This window comes from Tupaia chinensis, unplaced genomic scaffold (genome assembly GCF_000334495.1).
Source record: "Tupaia chinensis unplaced genomic scaffold, TupChi_1.0 Scaffold000547_1, whole genome shotgun sequence".
In the NCBI taxonomy this organism is placed as follows: domain Eukaryota; kingdom Metazoa; phylum Chordata; class Mammalia; order Scandentia; family Tupaiidae; genus Tupaia; species Tupaia belangeri.
The window spans coordinates 1,465,628-1,485,130 of NW_006160059.1; the positions used below are offsets into that span (position 1 = coordinate 1,465,628).

General features: G+C 39.5%; 1 protein-coding gene and 2 pseudogenes across 3 annotated transcripts in view; 1 reads left to right on the forward strand and 2 right to left on the reverse strand.

The window, feature by feature from the left end:
- Nucleotides 1–649: 649 nt before the first annotated feature.
- LOC102472325 (V-type proton ATPase subunit G 1 pseudogene) lies at nucleotides 650–966 on the reverse strand (annotated as a pseudogene).
- An 869-nt stretch (nucleotides 967–1,835) lies between these two features.
- LOC102472761 (trifunctional enzyme subunit alpha, mitochondrial-like) lies at nucleotides 1,836–4,261 on the reverse strand (annotated as a pseudogene).
- Nucleotides 4,262–15,186: 10,925 nt separating this feature from the next.
- RIPK2 (receptor interacting serine/threonine kinase 2) overlaps nucleotides 15,187–19,503 on the forward strand; it is a 50,612-nt gene continuing 46,295 nt past the window's right edge. For 2 of the 3 annotated variants that reach the window (XM_006157548.3, XM_006157549.3), the window contains exon 1: nucleotides 15,187–15,624. In XM_006157548.3, the coding sequence (XP_006157610.1) occupies nucleotides 15,452–15,624 (173 nt within the window). In that variant the 5' untranslated portion in view covers nucleotides 15,187–15,451. The remainder of the gene's footprint in view (nucleotides 15,625–19,503) is intronic. The other variant, XM_027775329.1, reaches the window with a different exon arrangement.

The window sequence follows — 19,503 nt, forward strand, 5'->3', positions numbered from 1 at the left end:
CATTCAGGAGCAGGCTGTTTAGTTTCCATGTATTTTTTTTATGACAAATATTCTTTTACTTTTAAATGATTATCAGTACACCAAGTAATAACACATAACAAGTTTGCGAATTCTAACATCTAGTACTTTGATTAAAAGAAACTAAAAGCAGCCCAAACAATTACACTAGTAGTAACTATTTTATCTTTTAGCCAGAAAGGACTATATTAAGGTGACTGCTGCTTCACACACGTTACAAGTAACTATTCAGCACTTTTTCATAGGTAAAGCCCCTGACCTTCAAGAAAGTATTAAGAAAAAAAAAATTAATCCCTTTGTTTCTTCAAAGTATTTCCTTTTTTTTACTAGATCTAAGAAAGAAAAAGCTAACATTGAGATACATGTTGCTTGAGCTAAAGGCATATTAAAACAACACATACCCATTAAATTTCTAAGAACTATGAGGTAAAAAGATGAATTCTTTGGATAAGTTCTAAGACTGTACAAAGAAGTTAGATTTGCTACTTTGCAAAAAGTGAAAGGACTTGCTATATGATATACAAAAATAATTTAGTGCTTTTCCCAAGAATATAACTGGAGCTCCGTAATGCTTCATATTCCACGAGGGCATCTAAGACACCAATCCATGGGATAGGACTTCCTTCTTCTCCTATCCATTTACACGGTAGTTTTCATGGGTTTCGGGACTGATGTCATAGACAAAGGTTCAACCCTGTTCTATAAGAAGTAGTTCTAGAGGATGGTCATTTTCTCCTGGGTCTCCTTCTCCACTTCACTGCTGCATGGGGATCCTAGAGCCACAGCTTCCTTGGCCTTAAATTCTTTCTCCCTCTGTAGGCAGTACTGTTCAATTTCAGCCTGAGCTGCTTCTTTGGCCTGCTTCAGCCTCCAGTTCTTTTGCTTGCAGGCCTTGGAAACCTTCTCAGCCTGCAGCAACTGCTGGATCCCCTGTGACTGGCTGGCCATGGCGGCACCAACTCCAAGGCCCCAGCGAGAGGCCTTACCTAGTAAGAGAGCCCCTTGGGTTGGCTGACCCTGTGGCCACCCATATATTTGTGTATTTTTGAGGGCTCTTTCTGTAGTCAATTTTAAGTTTGATTCCATCATGGTCAGAAAAGACGCTGGATATAGTTTCTCAACATTTGAATTTGTAATAGCTTGTTTAGTGCCCTATCACGTGGCCCATCTTCGAAAATGTTTCATGTGAAGGTGAGAGGAATGTATACTTTGTGGTTTGGGGTGAAATATTCTACAGATATCTATCAAGTCCATCTCATTTATGGTATCATTTAGATCTTGTCTTTCTTTGTTTTTGTCTAGTTCATCTGTCCAGAGGACAGTGGGGTGTTGAGACTCCCACCAACGACTATCTCTTCCTTGAGACCTAACAGTCTCTCTTTCACATATGTGGGTGCTATGTTGTATGTGTAGATATTTATTATTTTTAAAATTTTTTGGCTGATTTGCTTTTTACTGTTAAGTGTTTGGCTGGGTGCAAAATTGTCCTCCCCACCAATGGCCATGACTGGCTTCCTGGGAGAAACAGGCAGCAAAGATGGCTCCAGATGGTTCCATGCTACCATTTTGGGCTTGGGTCTTATCAAATGAGCACATTGGGTTCTACCTTCCAAAATGAAGTGCAAACTCTATTTGAGTCAGACTTCACCAGGAAAGATAGGTGGTCATAGCTGAAGGCATTTTGATCAAGGAGCAAACCTAATGCCCGAGTCCACCTTCCTCTGGTTTCTCAGAAAAAAACTAGACACCAAACTGGTGGGGAACCAGCAGTGCTGCAGCCAGGGTAGGACACTGACTGAGCAGAGCCTGCAGCCTACTCACTGGTAGAAGTTCTTGCCAGAGCTGCTGGTGTGGTCCACTAGCAGCTGGCAAGTGGACCAGGTGGATAGGGTGAACTGCTTTCCATAGACAGCCTCATACTTCCTGGCCAGTCCACTATCTTCTGAGCAACATACAGATCCACAAAGCAGAACGGTCCTCCAAGGCAAGTTGAGGAAGCTGAGCTGAAGATAACTCCAATGTCTCCTTCTGCAGGTGTGGCCAGGATCCCTTCTTGTTGTCATGTGACTGCCTTGTTCACAAACCTTGTCAATAGGCAGTACTGGATGTCTTCATCAGAGGAGACCTCAGAAATTCGGAGGCAAACACTATCCACGTTGGAATTCAAACTCTTAGTCTTCACACCCTTCTGGTAGATGTAAAAGCCCTTCCCAGACTTGCAACTCAGGAAGCCTTTGGACACCATCTGCATCAGCAGGTCTATGTTTTCACCCCAATTGCTCCCCAAAGGCTTTGCCTAGATCTTCCGCCACACATTTTGCTATGTCCGCACCAACTTCATCCACCAGTGTGGCAGCACCAACCGGAAAGCCAAAATTGTGGTCAAGGAATCAATCTTCTTAGGGTCAACCCATTCCTGGAGGATTCAGATGACTTCAGACATCATGGGCACAAGATATCTGGTGGTGTAGAAGCCAGGCCCATCATTAACCACAACTATGACCTTCCCCTGCTTGAGACCAACTACTACATGTAGTTGGTCTTTGGAGATTTTCTAGGTCATGATGATTTCCAGTGGCTGCATATTGTCCATGGGGAAGAAGTAGTACATGCCAGTCACCTTCTCAGGTCTTTGGCTATTAGCAGCAATTTCACTGATTGGGAGGGTAGGCAAAGACACAATGATTTGGAATCACTGTTTCTACTTCCTTTAGCACTTTCTGCCTGACACTAAGGTCCTCAAAAACAGCCTCAATCACCATGTTGGCCTTCTCAAAACCCTCGTAAACTGAGCTGCCCAGTCAAATTGCTGAAGAGGGAGTCTCTTTAAAACAATGTTAGGGCTTTCTTCTTCACTTCATCATTCAGTCCTTTGAACACTTGCTGCTGTCCTTGGCTCAGCCTGGCTAGTGTGGCATCGCCCCTTAGTCACAGAAACCTGAGTGATGCCACCTCCCATCAGTCCTGCACCCAGAATAGCCAGATGATTAAAATCCTTCTGCAGAGCTCTAAATGTATGCTCCTTGCACAAGACCTGACCATAGTAAAGTCCAATCAAGGCCTTTGATTCCTTGGTCATTGCAAGCTCTCTGAATTTCTGAGATTCAGAGAGATAACCAATATCATTCCCTTGCTTAAGTCCAGTCTTGACTATATCAGCTATTTTTAGAGATGCAGTACAAAGATCTTTAGTCTGCTTCACACTTTTTCTTCCATCATTTTATAAACTTGTTGCCTAACAAATGGCATGGTCATGGAATATGAAGTCAATTTTTCCACTAATCCTTTTTCTCTTAGGAGAGATCTTCTCAGCTAGTCCTCTGGCAAAAGTAATCTCAACTTCTTCTAGGTGTTCAATGTCTGTTCCTCTGGAGGTTTTATTCCTACTTCAAGGGACTCTACCAGTTGGTCAACCAGTCCCACTTTTTTTTAAAGTTATTTTATTTATTCATTCATTTATTTTAATTTGACCAGAGAGAAACAGAGAGAGAGAGAGAGAGAGAGAGAGAGAAAGTTGCCAGGTCCAGGACTTGAACCGTGGTCAGTCATGTGGGAGTGTCCAGCGCCTTAACTACCACACCACCTGCTGGTCCCGTCCCACTTTTTTTTGCTCTGTCTGCAGGAATGTTCCTACCAATCAGCATCATGTCAAAAGCAACAGGCACACCCACCATTCTGGGCAACATTTCTGTGCTTCCTGCTCCTGGTAGGATCCCCAGAAAATCTTCAGGGGCACCTAATACTGTTTTGTTCTCTTTTGTTGCTATTCTATACTGGCATGCAATAGCAAGCTCAAGCCCTCCTCCCAAGCACACTCCACTGATGGTGGCCACAATAAGCTTTGTAGACTTTTCAAGTTTCTTAAGCAGTCTCTGTCCTTCCTATGATATCTGTGTTACTTCCTGAGAGGTCTTGAAAGAGGATAACCTGTTGATATCAGCACCTACAATAAAGCAGCCTGGTTTGATGAGGTAAGGATGGCACTTCTGATTTGACTGCTATCCCATATTTTATTCATTACATCTATGCACTCTGACTGTAATTCTTTATTCAGCATATTTACCTCTGAATTGAGTGAATTAATCTGAACAACTGCCACATACCCTTTGACTCCATAGCTAATATGGGTTTTGGTTAGCAAAGCAAAAGAGTCTGTAAAGTTGCAGCAAATATAAACTCAGGAACAGAGGATTCTGAAGGCAGTGAAGCATATGAGGCTGCCAATTGCCCAAGGGGACATCATCTTGAGCTGAAGAGGATGAATGTGAACAGCGCTTCTCTCTGGGTACATAAATATTTAAAAGTGTTTTATCTGGGCCAGGAAATAGCATGGCGGTTACATGTTGGACTCCCACATGGCTACAATGATTCGAGTCACCCAGTGACTTAAAACTCACACCGGGTGCATTTGTGTGTGTGCCCAAGATTCCAGAAGGAGAATGGAGAAAAAGGGATTGCAGTGTGGCCATTCTCCCTGGGGGCGGGGCAGGGGGGGTTCTCACTTTCCCTTACTGTCCCTGTTTCTCTCTGGTGAGCACACATACCCTAAGGCAAAAATCTGTGGAAAAAAAACTTTGGTGAACAAGTCCTTTTAGTGCTATATTATGTCCTTCTTTGCTCTTCTATTTTGTCTGATATCAGTAGCACAACTCCAGCCATTTTTTTGGTTTCCATTTGCATGGAATATCTTTTTCCAGTCCTTCACATTTAGTTTCTGCATGTCTTTACCAGTGAGGTGTGTTTCTTGTAAGCAGCATATAGACAGCTTCTGTTTTTTTAGCCATTCAGTCAGCGTGTGTCTTTTAAAAGGAGAATTAATCCATTAACATTCAACATTATTATTGATATTGGCAGACTTATCCATGTACTTTTGTTAGCCATTTTCTTTCTTTCTTTTTCTTAATTTCTGATTGTCTTTCTTCAGTTTTATTAATACAATACTCTCTTCAATATGTCTTATTGAGCTGGTCTAGCATTGGTGAATTCTTTCAGTTTTTGTTTATCTGAGAATACTTTTAAAACTAAATATACTTTTACCATGCAATACAGTCATTATATTTGTGGTCATTTATCTCAGAAAAATAAAAATGTATGTCTATACAAAAACCTGTGTATAATTATTCATTGCAGCTTTATTTGTAATAGTCAAAACCTGGAAACCTCCAAAATACCCCCCAGTAGGTAAATGGTTAAAACACTGTAGTGCACCATACCATGGAAAACTATTCAACCATAAAAAGGAGCAAACTACTGATACAGCCAAGAATCTGGATAAACTTTAAGGGTATTATGCTGAGCAAAGAATCTCAAAATATTGAATACTATCTGATTCTATTAACATAACATGTTTGACAAAATTATAGATATGGAAAACAGATCAGTGGTTTCCAGGGGTTAGTGACAGTGGAGAGTGAAGGTAGGGTGCTATGAACTCTGACCATAAGTCTTTATTCAGTGTATTTACTTTTGAATTGCGTGAATTAATTGTAACAGACAGTATGAGGAACGCTTTTGTGATGATGGGATAGTTCTGTACCTCGACTGAAGTGGTGATACAGGAATCTAAGATACAATGACATAAGGTAATATACACACATTGGATGAATGCCAACTGGTTTTATTACTGTATCATAATTGTTTAAGATGTAATCAACTGAAAGGAATTTGTTCAATATGCAGGACTTCTCTATACTATCTTTGCAATTTCCTATAAATTTATAATTATCCCCAAATAAAAAGTTTTTTTTAAACTGTATATTAGTGTATTTATTTACTAGAACTGTTTTTGTTGTTGTTGTTTGTATGTGTGTGTGTGTTCATTTTAAGAGAGAGATCTTTGTTATAGGGCGCATGTGCTCACCAGAGAAACAAAAAGACAGAAAATGAGAAAGCATCCCCTGGTGGCATGCCCATTCCGCAATCCCTTCTCCTCCATTTATTTCCCGGGATTTTAAGCATGCACACACATGTGCCCAGTGTGAGTTTTAAGTCATCGGGTCCGGGACTCCAACTGTGGTCCACTACGTGAGTCCAGCAATATAACTGTTTGGCCATCTGCTGGCCCCTCTAGAACTGCTTAAAAATAAATAAGTAAATAAATAAAATTAAATTAAAAAATAAAAAAATCAGGGTAGCTTAAGAATAGTATTCTCATCGTTCTGGAGGACAGAAGTCTGAATTCCAGTTGTTAGCAAGGTTGCTTCCTTCTGATGGTTGTGAGAAACTGTTCCAGTCTTTTCTAGCAGCTTCTGATACATCACGTGTTCCTTGTCTTTTAAACAGTGTTCTCCCCATGCCTTTATAAATCTTCCCTCTATGCATGGCTGTCACTGTGTCCAAATTTCCCTATCTTAAGAGAAGACACGGGATCATCCTAATGCAACTTGATCAACTCCAATGACCCTATTTCAAAACATGGTCACATTTATAGGTACTAGGGGTTAGGATTTCAACATCTTTTGGGATACACAATTCACTCTATAACATTAGGTCTAAAAAAAAAAAAAATCAGTTGTATAAGGCCAAGGGAGAAAGTCAGATTTATATGAAGTTCATATTAAGAAGAAGAAAAAAAGCAATAAAGTAACAAACCAAATGCCCAGTTTGGGTCATAGGTTTAATCTAAATTAATCATTTAACAAGACTGCTTTTTAAAAAAATTAATGATTTTTTTTTGCCACTGCATTAATTGATTCAGATCAAAGACAGATACAGTCACAACTCCTCTTACCTATTAGATTTCATATGAAATATTCTAATCTGTTTGGATGATTTTGGTATAGAGGTAGATTGATGCAGTAAAACAGATTCATAGAACTATTGAGAGACTGAAAACCAAGTTAAAGTAAATGACAGCACCAAAGGCTAAAGATGACATGCTATCTGTTATCTTTATATGTATGTATCTTTTAAATCCTTAATACCACCTAAAGAAGTGGTATATCTTTTGTGTTGTTGAATGAATGGCATAGCTTACATGGTCTAAGTAGAAAATTTAGACTTAATTAAAATAGCACAAGCAGGTAATATTAACGTCAGAAGAACTTTCTGAAATTTAGAATGTTAGAGAATTCTAACAATTGAAAGGCATTTAACAGACATAAGAATGCATATAAACAAACAAATGGGTTATGGATCAGTATACCACAAAAAAGAAGGGGTGGGAGATGTCGCCAGTTCTGAATATATATGTTTAAAAAAAAAACCTAGTAGAATGAAAATCAAATGCATACAACATAACGTAATGTTTTTTGTTGAAGATGATGAATATGGTAATATCCTTGATCACCATACACCACATGCATGCCTCCTTGAAAAACCATATCATGCCCCATAAAAATGTACACACTGAAATGTAGTAAGAAATTATTAAATAAGTAAAATCTCTGGCCAATGAAAAGGGCTTGAAAATATACTGAATTCCCTTTAGCCAAGAAATGTTCAAAAGAAGCTGAGCAACCATTCAGTAGGTATTAGTATTAGGTGGGAGGTTATACTGGTTTAGGTGTTCCAACTTTTTTTTCCTTTACTTTTCAACACTTTCACAGAAACCTATATGGGTTTTTTGGTTGTTTATTTGTTTGGTTTTTTGAGAGGTTTTTGATATAGGGCACGTGCGCTCACCAGAAAGAGAGAGACAGACAGAAAGTGAGAAATCACCCCCCAGGCAATCCCTTCTCCTCCATTCTCCTCTCAGGATCTTTGGCACACATGCTCACACGCCCAGCATGAGTTTAAGCCACTGGGTCCGGGACTTGAACAGCAGTCGACTACATGGGAGGCCAGCAATGTAACCATGCTGATCTCTCACAGAAAGCTATGTTAACTTCACCTTCTTAGAAATGTTTCTTCAGTAATTTTATCTTTTCCAAAATGCTGAATGATAAAGATGTAACTTATAAATGAAAAGTATTTAAGAAAAGTGTTATTAACAAATAACATCTTACACTGTTGACTTCATTATACTCTACTAATAACTGAGAAATGAGATATGAGAAATACTTTTTGAAACTGACTGTGAAGAACTTTAATTCTGCTTAATTATCTTAGAAAAAAAATCATATTATCAATGAATTTTAAAATGACATCATGGGGGCCGGCAGGTGGCGTGGTGGGTAAGGGCGTTGGACTCCTACATGGCCGACTGCAGTTTGAGTCCCAGACCTTGTGTCTTACTTTCTCTCTCTCTCTCTCTTTCTCTCTCTCTCTTTCTCTCTCTCTCTCTCTCCCTCTCTCTCCACTGGTCAAATTAAAATAAATGAATAAATAAATAAAAGTTAAATAAAATAATTGTTAAAAAGGAATAGCTTCAAAAAATAAATAAAATGACATCATGTTCAATTTTAGGATTAAACACAGAATAGCTAAATAAGAAACATGATTGTACTCCTTAACTGCAAAATCTGTAATTTTCTAACTCTTCATTTTTACAGAATCTAGGCCCAGATTCTATGGCACAGTTGGTACTATACCAGACTGCAGAGTTGAAGGTCACATACCAATCATAGTTTGAGTCTCTAGCCTGGTTGGTCTGAAACACACAGGCATGTGTGTATGTCAGGATATTGGTGAACTGGAGAACTGAAGGAAGGACAGCACTACAAGATCAAGCCCCATGAAAGCTGTTTCTCTCTCTCTCATGCATGCACTCTATCACTAATAGTAACAGTAATAACAATCTATATCATCAGATATAGCATGAATTTTTTTCTGTTTTTGAGAGCAGGTTCCAAATACACTTCCAAACATTAGTTTTCCCTAGGAAAACATTCACTAGCAAGCAATTATACAGATATCCCCAGAAATTTTATTTTTAAAATTTACTAGGTGCTTTTAGACTGAAAATGGGAAAGTTTAGACTACATGTTTGAAATTTGGGCATTAGAACTTTTTTAAGTGTCCTTTTTTAAAAATTTTTTATCTAATTTATAATTGAAGAAATATCAAAGATCAAGTTGTTCGTTCCTAAAATAACACATATAGTTATAAATAACCTTTATTCTTAGTAAATGTAAAAATAAAGCCTGTAATTTTACACAATTGTGAACAGATGAATCACCATACAGATGTGATACTTGTTTTTAAGCCTGATTTGCATAATTGTTCTTTTTTTAAAATTATCATTAGAGGGCACATGCACTTGCCAGAGAAAGCACCCCCTGCCCCAGTGGGGCATAGTCATGCCTCAATCTCTCTCTTCCATTTCTCCATATCATAGAGATTTCCAGCATGCACGCATACGAGCTGGCATGTTTTTCAAGTTGCCATGCACAGATGTGAACCACAGTCAGACATGAGGGATCCAGCTCCCCATACACGACACTTAACCACTTTGATACAGGGCCATCCTCTATAATTCTCTGTCTTTTGTTTTAGTCGAGATATATATATATATATACACACACATCGCAGTGTATGTCCATAGATATTAGACTAAGAATACATGTTTTTAAGCCATATACTAGTGAAAACTATCATGAAAGCTAAAGGTTTGAGGTTGTGATAAATGAACTGAAGCCAAATACTCAGAAATGTATGATGAACAGAATTTTAGCCTCTAAATGACTTTAGAAGCAATAACTTCAGGAATAAGCAGGAAATATTGTACTATCTTCCTCAAAAAGAAAGGAAAGTACATGTGTGGAGAAACATCTATTCTTATCGCCTGTAGGAAGACTGATACAACCTCAGTGAAGAACAATTCAACAACATACACCAAAATTACAAATGAAAATATTCTTTGATCTAGCAATTAGGCTTCTGGAAAGACACAGATATACTTGCACATGTATGACATAACATACGTGAATGTTATTTATTGCATGGCCCTGCCACTGTGGCACAACAGTAACAAAAGTGCCCAATAAGGCTGGAAGCCACATGGTTGACCACAGGTTCAGATCTCTGGGTCAGCCTGAAAACACGCTGGGTACACCAGCAGGTGCCTAGGGTCTAGAGGAGTCAGAGTGCTGGGGAAAAAGAATTATAGAGTGACATGACACTATTGAGGATGTTTCATGCTCTTAAATGCATGCATGTGTACTCTCAATTCAAAAAAAAAAAATATTGCAATTTATTGAAGCATTATTTGTAGTAGCAAATATCTGAAAGCAATCTAATTGGGGATAATCTATTGTATATCCATTCGTTTTTGAAAAATTAAAAAAAAAGCTGAGAAATATTTTGTGCATTCATATGGAAAGATATCCAAGATATATTGTTTTTTAAATTTTATAAGAATCATTTTATTTACTTCTATTCATTATTATTATTATTCAAATTGACCAGAGAGAGAGAGAGGTAAAGTGAGAAAGGAAGCCACCAATTCCAGGAGTTGGACCACAGTCAGCCATGTGGGAATCTAGCACCTTAACCACTATGCCACTTGCTAGCCCCTCAAGGTATATTGTTAAGAGAAAAACAGGCAAAGTAAACAGGTATATAGTGTTACGCTAATTACATAAAAGCTATACACATACAAACATATACACATGTTTATTTCATATGTAAACCTATTAACATTTTATGGGAGTATAATACATATATGGAAAAGTGTACAAGTGTAAACTCCAAAAAATTTCATAAACTAAGCACACCCATGTAACTGGCACCTAGAGTCTAAGTCCTAGATAAAGAAACAGAGCACTAAACATGGATGTGCAAGTGTTTTTCTGACTGAGTGTATTCCTATCTTTTGGATAGATACCCAGGAATAGAACTGCTGGGTCATATGGTAGTTCTATTTGTAGATCTTTGAGGAATCTCTGTATCATTCTCCATAGTGGCTGTACTAATTTATATTCCCACCAATAGTGTAGGAGAGTTCCTTCTTCTCCACAGCCTCACCAGCACTTACCATTTATTCTTTTAACTGAGGCATTATTCACAATTCCTAAGACATGGAACCAACCCAAATGTCCACAAAGAGATGAATGGATTGAAAAAATGTGTCACATATACACAACAGAATACTACTCAGCCTTTTAAAAAAAGTGAGATCTTAGCATTTGATAGAAAGTGGACAAATATAGAAGACTTACTCAGTGAAGTAAGCCAGACTATAAAAGAAAGGCAATGTATGTCCCCACTTAATATATACCAAATGTCTGCATTCTATGGCAGAAACAGAAATACTGGACAATATAAAGGCATGGAGAGCAACTGTGTATACCAGAAACAGTGTGGGAAACGGTGGGCAATGGCAGAGGGTGGGAAATGGCAGAAGGTGAGAGGGAGGGAATTAAAGGAAAAGAGAAAGAAGTTAAATAGTTAAGAAATACAAAATGGAAAATTATCTGTTGAAGACAAAAGGTATGGTAATATCTTTGATTGGACTAATATTCAGTGTATTCCGGATGAGAAATTCATTTTGTATGCTGTAATGATATACAGTGAATTAATGTAAAATTGTTTAATAAAATTAAAAATTTTGGGAACCAGCAGTTAGCGTAATGGCTATGTCGCTGGACTCCCACGTAGTCGACCACGGTTCGCGTCTCGGACCCGGTGGCTTAAATCTCACGCCAGGTGCGTGTGCGTGCGTGCCCAAGATCCCAAGAGGAGAATGGAGGAGAAGGGATTGCGGCGTGACCATCCCCCCTGGTGGGTGATTTCTCGCTTTCTGTCTCTATGTCTCTGTCTGTCTGGCGAGCGCACGCACCCTATAGCGAAAACCTCTCCAAAAAAAAAAAAAAGGAAAAAAAATTTAAAAAAAGAGGACGACCACAGGTGACCACCAGGATATTCTAGGAAACGCCAGCATGTAGCATATGCAAAAATAACAAAAGAATCATAGTCCTATATGTCCCCAGTTCTAAACTAAAAAGAATGAAAGAGAGATAGCACTGTCACTACAGAAGCCTCATCATCTCCCTTCCAGTCACTGCCTCTCTTGTACTAGTGTAGCCACTATCCTTATTTCTAAAAATATAAGATAGTATTGCTTATTTTTGTACTGTATATAAGATGGACCCACACAATATGTACTCTTCTATGTATAGCTTTTTTCATCTAACATTATATTGGTGTGATTTATCAATAGTGTGTACACTGTTCAGTTTCATTGCCATTTTGAATTCTATTGCACATTTGTGCCACATTTTATTTACCATTCTATTTTTTATAGGCATTTGGGCACTTTCTAATTTGAGACTCTTATAAATACCACTGCTGTGAAAATTCTACTATATGCAAACATAAGTTCCACTTACTAAAGTGAGGACTTGCTGAGTCAGAGGACCTGCAGAGCTGCAATTTTAGTAAGTACTTCTGTATAGTTTAAAAAATTGATTGTACCATTTACACTCTCATGAACAGTGTATGAGAGTTTCAGTTGTTTCAAATCTTCACCCACATTCAGTATATTCTATATTTTTCATTTTAGTCATTCCAGTATTTGGACATTGTATTGTATTGAAGGTAGAGTTTGTAGCTCCCTGATGATTGATGATATTGAGTTGATTACTTTATTTGCTACTTAGATACAGTCTACTATGAAGTGTGTAAGCTTTCTGTTCAATTTCCTATTGGATTATCTGTCTTCATTGCTTAAATGTTCAGCCATGTGAATATATTATTTTTTGAGAGTAAATTTAAAGAAATGTAATTTAAAATATAAATTCTTTAAGTTAGTCGCTTCAAGCTCTCTCCTTATTAGAAATTTATATTCATTTTCAAGAGCTTTAAAAAGTACTATACTTTTCATCTCCACAAAACAGTTTTTTTTTTTTAATTGCTGCTTCCATGGGGCCACCAGGTGGCATAATGGTTATAGTGCTGGACTCCCATATGGTTGACCACGGTTCAAATCCCAGACACGGTAGCTTGAAAATCAAAGCAGGCATTTGTGCATGCATGCCCCAAATCCCAGAAGAATGGAGGAGAAGGGAATTGCAGCATGGCCAACCTGAGGTAACTTTCCTGTTTCTGTCTCTCTCCAGTGAGTGCATGAACCCTGTGGCAAAAAACTTTAAAAAATTAAAAATAAATTAGCTTTAAAATGCTGTTTTCTTTGTGTAATTGCTTTTTGTGAATAATTTTTTAAAAAAATTTTTAACAACTATTTTATTTAAATTTATTTATTTGCGTATTTTACTTTGACCAGAGAGGGACAGAGAGCAAGAGAAAGAGAGAGAGAGAGAGAGAGAGAGAGAGTGTGTGTGTGTGAGAGAGAGAGAGAGAGAGAGAAAGTGAGAAAGCAAGTCACCAGGTCCAGACTCAACCACCAGGTCCATGGTCAGCCATGTGGGAGTCCAACACCCTTAACCACCCAATTAATTTTCTCTTTCTTTGCTTGGATTTTAAAAAGTTCTCTTTCCAGTTTTATGACATATTTCATTAGATCTATCAAACATCTATCAATATAAGTTCCCAAATATTCAAAATTAAATAATCTATCATTTCAATTCTTTTATTCTTTTCTCTTGGGACTTGCCATTTTCCTGCTCCAGAGGTTGCTTATTTTGCCTCTAATCTCTTTTCCTTTCTCATTTTCTATGTCTTGTTTTACAGACCCTATCTTTTTTCTACCTTGACTTACTCCCATTTTGCTGGAACACATTCTCTTGTAGCTTTCTTAAAGAGAGAGAGAGAATGAAAAGTGTTTCCAAACTTGTACATGTGCTAATGTTTTCATCCTGTGCTTATACTTGATGAACAGTATAATTTATAGGATTCTAGGTTGGAAATTGCTGTTCTTAAGAATTTTGAAATTTCACTTCATCATGTTTTTAGCATGGGTGTCATTGTTAAGAAACAACACTTTTCTAATTCCTAACTCTTTATTCTTTTTTCTTCCCTCTAAAAACTTTTAGAATCATGTCTCTATTCTGAGGGTTCTCATCTTTTAAAAGATGTGCTTTAATGTTTGTGTTTTTACTTGGTAGGCCTTTTCAGCATGAAAATCCCTGTTCTTCAGTCCTGGAAAAAAAATTTTAATGATTAATTTGATCATTTCTGCCCTGTTTATTTTTTTGTTCTCTTTATCTGGAACTCTTAGTTTTTTGTCTTGCTTTGTTATTTCTTGACTAACTGGCCAATAAATGAATGGAAAAGTTTACTGAACATATTTTGTAGCAAAAAGCTTAGTAAGCAACAAAGACCAGTATCAGAACTATATCTTTAAAACTAAATATCTTAACATAAATTATCAAAAAATTTAACCACACTATTTGATTACAGCTTCGCAGTACTACAAAATGTAACATTGCTACTCTCATTTCAGGTAATGGAAAAACACAGGACTGGTTTCCTGTTTGGCAGAAATCCTCGATTCAGGTCAGCCATTCCCTACTACTGCTGCAATACAATTCACTACATACCTAATATGGACTTGGTATTGTCTATAATGTTTACACTCATGCCCGACAAAATAGTCACCTAAGTAGTAGAAAGTGCTTAAGGTCGAACGACAGAAAGATATTTGTGGTCTTCTTTTGGTTGGCATTAAACACTGACCACTCTCCTCTGAAATCTAAAGAAATCTTTGCGGCCTTACCTGGAATCAGAGGGATGGACTCTCAAGATTATTTTTCAAACTCTGTACATAATTATAGCACTAATTAGAGGAAGGAAAGGTTCCCATGTAGCCGGGGCTAAATCTAAACTTTCCCCACCACGGCAGAGTTTCTCCACCCCTCATTGAAGTGGCTGGAAGGAGGGAAGACCGGCGCCCTGGGCAGTAGGTGACGACACCCTCAGCGCAGGTCCCTCCAGTCCCTCACACTAGCGCACAGACCTCCTGCGCAGGCGCAGAGTCGGGAGTCCAGAGCGGGAGCCTCCCGGGCCCTCCCACACCCGCCACCCCCCGACTCCCGAGTGCGCGCGGCCCAGCCGACAGGTGAGCCCCGCCGACAAACCGCCACCTGCCAGCCGGCCGCTGAGCGGGGCTTTCCCAAGAGGAAAACTTCCAAACGGGGGGTTGGGGAGAAAAGACAAAAAGGGCGCCCCTGGCTCGCTCTCCCGCCCCGCCCCACCGCCGCGGTGTTGGACACGCCATCCAGGCCGCGCGTGGCGGGTGTTGGGTCCCCGGTCCCAGGTCCCTCGGGCCGACGCAGGAGTGTGCGGAGGTCCAGCGGGAAGTCCCTCTCCCGGCCTCCGCGTGCTCCGCTGACGTCGCCTGGGAAGTTTGAGGAGGGAGGAGCTCGGCCGGCCAGGCTGGGCCCGCGGGAAAGGGAGAGCCGCCCGTCAGAGGAAGCGCCTCCCGGCCCGGCGCGGCGCCACAGAGCCGACCCCAGTCCTTGGAAGAGAAGGGTCGACTCCCGCTCCAGCTCCCGTAGAGCATTGGCTGGCGGGGGCCACCGGGAATGGGCGAGCTCGGGACCTAGCGTCCCGGGGCAGGAAGGGCCTTGCTGGCCTCTCTCGCGCAGAGGCAGAGCCCTGCGGCGGGCACACCGGAAACCGGTCGGCGGCCCGAGTGCCCGCGCCGCCCGCGACGATGAACGCGGAGGCCATCTGCAGCGCCCTGCCCACCATTGCCTACCACAAGCTCGCCGACCTGCGCTATCTGAGCCGCGGCGCCTCGGGCACCGTGTCGTCGGCCCGCCACGCGGACTGGCGCGTTCAGGTGGCGGTGAAGCACCTGCACATCCACACCCCTCTGCTCGACAGGTAGGGTGCCACCGCAAGTCCGGGCAGAGTCGAACTCTGCTGCATCCGCCCATTCCTACTTCAACCCTCAGCGCGAGTGGTCGGGCTCCAGAGCCCAAAAGGCAGTGACCACCTTGGGCCCGCCCCACCCCTTGTCACCTCTGGGAAATTCTTCAAGCTTGGGGTTGGCCTGGGGGGCGCGATGCAGGGATTTCATTCCTATACTTTTCTCTCCAAACCTCTTAACTCTCCTAGGCGTCCTCTCTGTATTGCAAAATCAGCAGCCATAGCTACTGAGCCCATCTCTGAAAGCCTTGTTTATTGACTTTGATGTGTGTTTATATAGTGGATGTGAGTTTTGTTTGACCCCCACTCTTCAGTATTATTTTTACTGAAATCTGGCTGGAGCCAGATTTGGCTAGGGCTGCACTGTAAGTAGTAGTTTTGTGGCCATCGAATTGAAATGTGCTGTTAGTGTAACACACAATGGATTTCCAACACTTAGCACTAAAAAGAAAGTAATAGTTTTATACTGATTACATGGCAAAACGTTCTTTTTTATTTATTGAGTTAAATATAAGATATTGTTACAGTTGATTTCACGTGTTTCACTTTTTAAAAAATGCAACCACTAAAAATTTAAATTGGGGCCAGCAGATGACATAGGGGTTATTCCGCTGGCATGTGGCCCACCACCATTCGAATCCAGGACCCCAGGTGGCTTGAAAATCACACCAAGCGCCTGGGGAGTGATTTCTCACTTTCCTTCTCACTGTCTCTGTCTTCCCCTCCCCAAAGAGCACAGGTGGCCTAAGGCAAAAACCTCTTACAATTTTTTAATAGTATGTGCATTATACATTATATTTTTATTAATAGTGCTCACTCAGAGTCTGGATGTTTTGGTTTGGGGGCCTTTATTGCTTTTGTCATATTATGATTTACCATGTATGCTCATGAAAGTTTAAATGTCAAACTCAACATTAGCAGTTTAGTTTCTCCCGCTCTCACAGAGAAAATGTTCTGTGGAGAAAATATATATTGGTTTTGCTAACAATAAATTGAAGCAAGAGATTAATTTCATTTAACACAAAGGCCAAAAGCTGTCTGCCATCCTGGAGCAATTTTAGTGTAATGTCCAGGTTTTAAAGGAAGGCTAGTACTGGTTTCTGTTTCCATTAAAACATGACAACCAGTGTACTGGAAGTTTCTGTCTGTGTATTAGTCAGTGATCTAGTCACTGGTCTTGTGCGTTTTCCCTCCTCTGGGAATTCAACTAGGCCCTGCAATTAGTTCCTAGTAAGTTAATATCCATGATTGCCACATTTTGTTCTCCTCCCTCTATATCTATTGTGAAAAGACATCCTGACAGATTCCTGGCCAGAGGATGTTTGGTATCTAATACCAGAGAAATTCCTCAGCTTTGGCCCTGCCAAAGTTAATGGACTTCCATCTGCCTTGGTTTTTCTTTGCTGTCTCTTCATATCAGACTTGAATGGGCTGGATTGCATTATAGATCTAGAAGGCCTCTAGAGATTTATTTCCACTTTGTGTATACCACAGTCCGGGTTCAGTGATATACAGGGTGTTATGTCTGCTTACCTGGGCCTTGTAGTCTGTGGAGCAAGTGCTGGACAAGTGTGTATGTGTTTATGTAGTTCATTTTAAAGGGTGGGGACTGATTAGAGGGGATGGATACATTTTATAACCAAGTATGGAAATACAGTGTTTATGGACCCATAGGATGTTCTAAAGCCAGTTGATCTTCCCATTTTGGAAACTACTTCTCAACATTGTTCTTTTTCTAAAGGTTTTGCCATTTGGTAGCCAAGCAGTAAACAAGGAATTCCTATCATTAACAGTTAGAATCGTCTAAAATTCTCAGTGAATTGTATAAAAATTAATCCTGTCCTCAGGAAAACCATATGACCAGTGAAACACTCTATTACCACATCACGTTCTTTTTTCCTACTTACTGACTAAGATCTCAACATTAGCAGTATTTACTTAGTCCAGGCATAGAGTTAGGCTATGCAGTTGACTCACAGGGTGTCCATTTACTCACTTATAAAGTGGAAATAATAAGCACATGTACTTCTTGGGCCCTTGGATAAATAATGTTTGCATTGTTCTTTGAGATCACTTGAAACAAAAATAAGCTTATATCATGTTGCATGTTTTTATTTAAGTGATTAATGAGTCATTCTTCATAACAAAATGTCTATCCAATGAATGGACCTTCCTGAACAGTCTTCCCACTTCTTATGAGTAGGCTCACTGGTTGTTCATATACACAGCAGATGACATAACTGTTTTATTGGTTGACTTTTTGAGGTGGGTAATTTTGGTACTATCAATAGAAGTTTATTTTACATATTTATTTTTAAACCTATTTTTTAAATCTTTGGCTTTATTTTCCCACTCACTCATTTTTGACAAAATCTTAACTTTCAAAACTTTCCTACTTCCTTTTCTGATCAACAGCAAAGTAGAAAGAACACAGGCTTTAGAGTCCTTTCTTTGAAATTCAAATCTTACTTCTACTCTGCCACTTATTATTCCTATGACCATTAGAAAAATCATGAATTTTTCGGAGCCTCAGCGTGCATATGTAAAGTAAGGATAAAGAAACCAACTTCAGGGAGTTGATCTTAGGATGATAGTGCAATAGAAAGTGACTGATGCTGAGACAAAGATTCCTCATGACTCCTGAGAACTGGTGATTTCAGGGCAGGAGAGACAATAGGCAGGTCTTCAGATGAAGATTCCTCATGTCTCCTGATAACTAGTGATTTCAGGGTAAAAGAGAAATGAAGATTTCCTATTGATAATTCAGCCTCCAGCCCACAAACTTGAGTGGTAGGGAGCTCCTCTAGCCTTCTCTCTATCTCTGACTCTGTGTCTCTGTCTCTCTCTGCTTTTGTCTTCTCTTTTTTTTTTTTTTAATTTTTCCTTTTTAAAATTTTTTAAAGGTAAAGTATTCTCTGGCTCTCACCTCCACCTTTGTCTTGTTAATAATCCCCTCCCCCACACACCCCCCACCCAGGCAGGAGAGACAAGAGAGGCAGGTCTTCAGAGGAAGATTCCTCATGGCTCCTGAGAACTAGTGATTTTGCATGGCACGTGAGCACACCACACCATTTTCTATTTTGTGCTTTTTTAAAGTAATAATAATAATAATTTTTCTAGTTTTTTCCTTCTTCCTTTTCCCTTTCTTTGTAGTTGTCATTGTTGTTTCTCTTTATCTGTTTCCTTTTCTTTTTATCTCATCTCTCCACTCGTCATCTCCATTTACTGTGTTTCTAGATTGATCTAATGGAACTTTAGCCAAACATCCAAATACTATTAGGGTTAATATATTCCTCAATATCTACTGGATCTGCTACACAAAGGGATCACAATGGAACAGCAAAGAGATTCCAGATCACCTCTTTCTGCACGCTCCTGAACACTCTGATTGAACTTCAAGAATTAGGAAGAAACCCACCATCCATCAGATGACTAGAAATTACCACAGGACCACAAGAAATATAGGAAACCAAGAAAATACCTCTCCTCCCAGGGAAAAGAATAACTCCTTTTCATCTACAGACAGTTCAATAGAAATTATGCAAATGTCTGATAAAGAATTTAGAATATTCATAATGGCGAAGCTAACAGAGATAGAAGAGAAGAGAGGCAATGAACTACAGAAGAGAAAGGAGAAAGGAGATGATGAGTTCTAGGAGGTGAGGAAATTCTTGCAAGATCTAAAATAGGAATTACACACTTTAAAAAAGAATCAAAGGGACCTGTTAGAGATGAAGTTTGACTTCCTGTATATATATACACACACATATACATATATACACACATATACATATATATACATACATATATATACATATACATATATATATACAT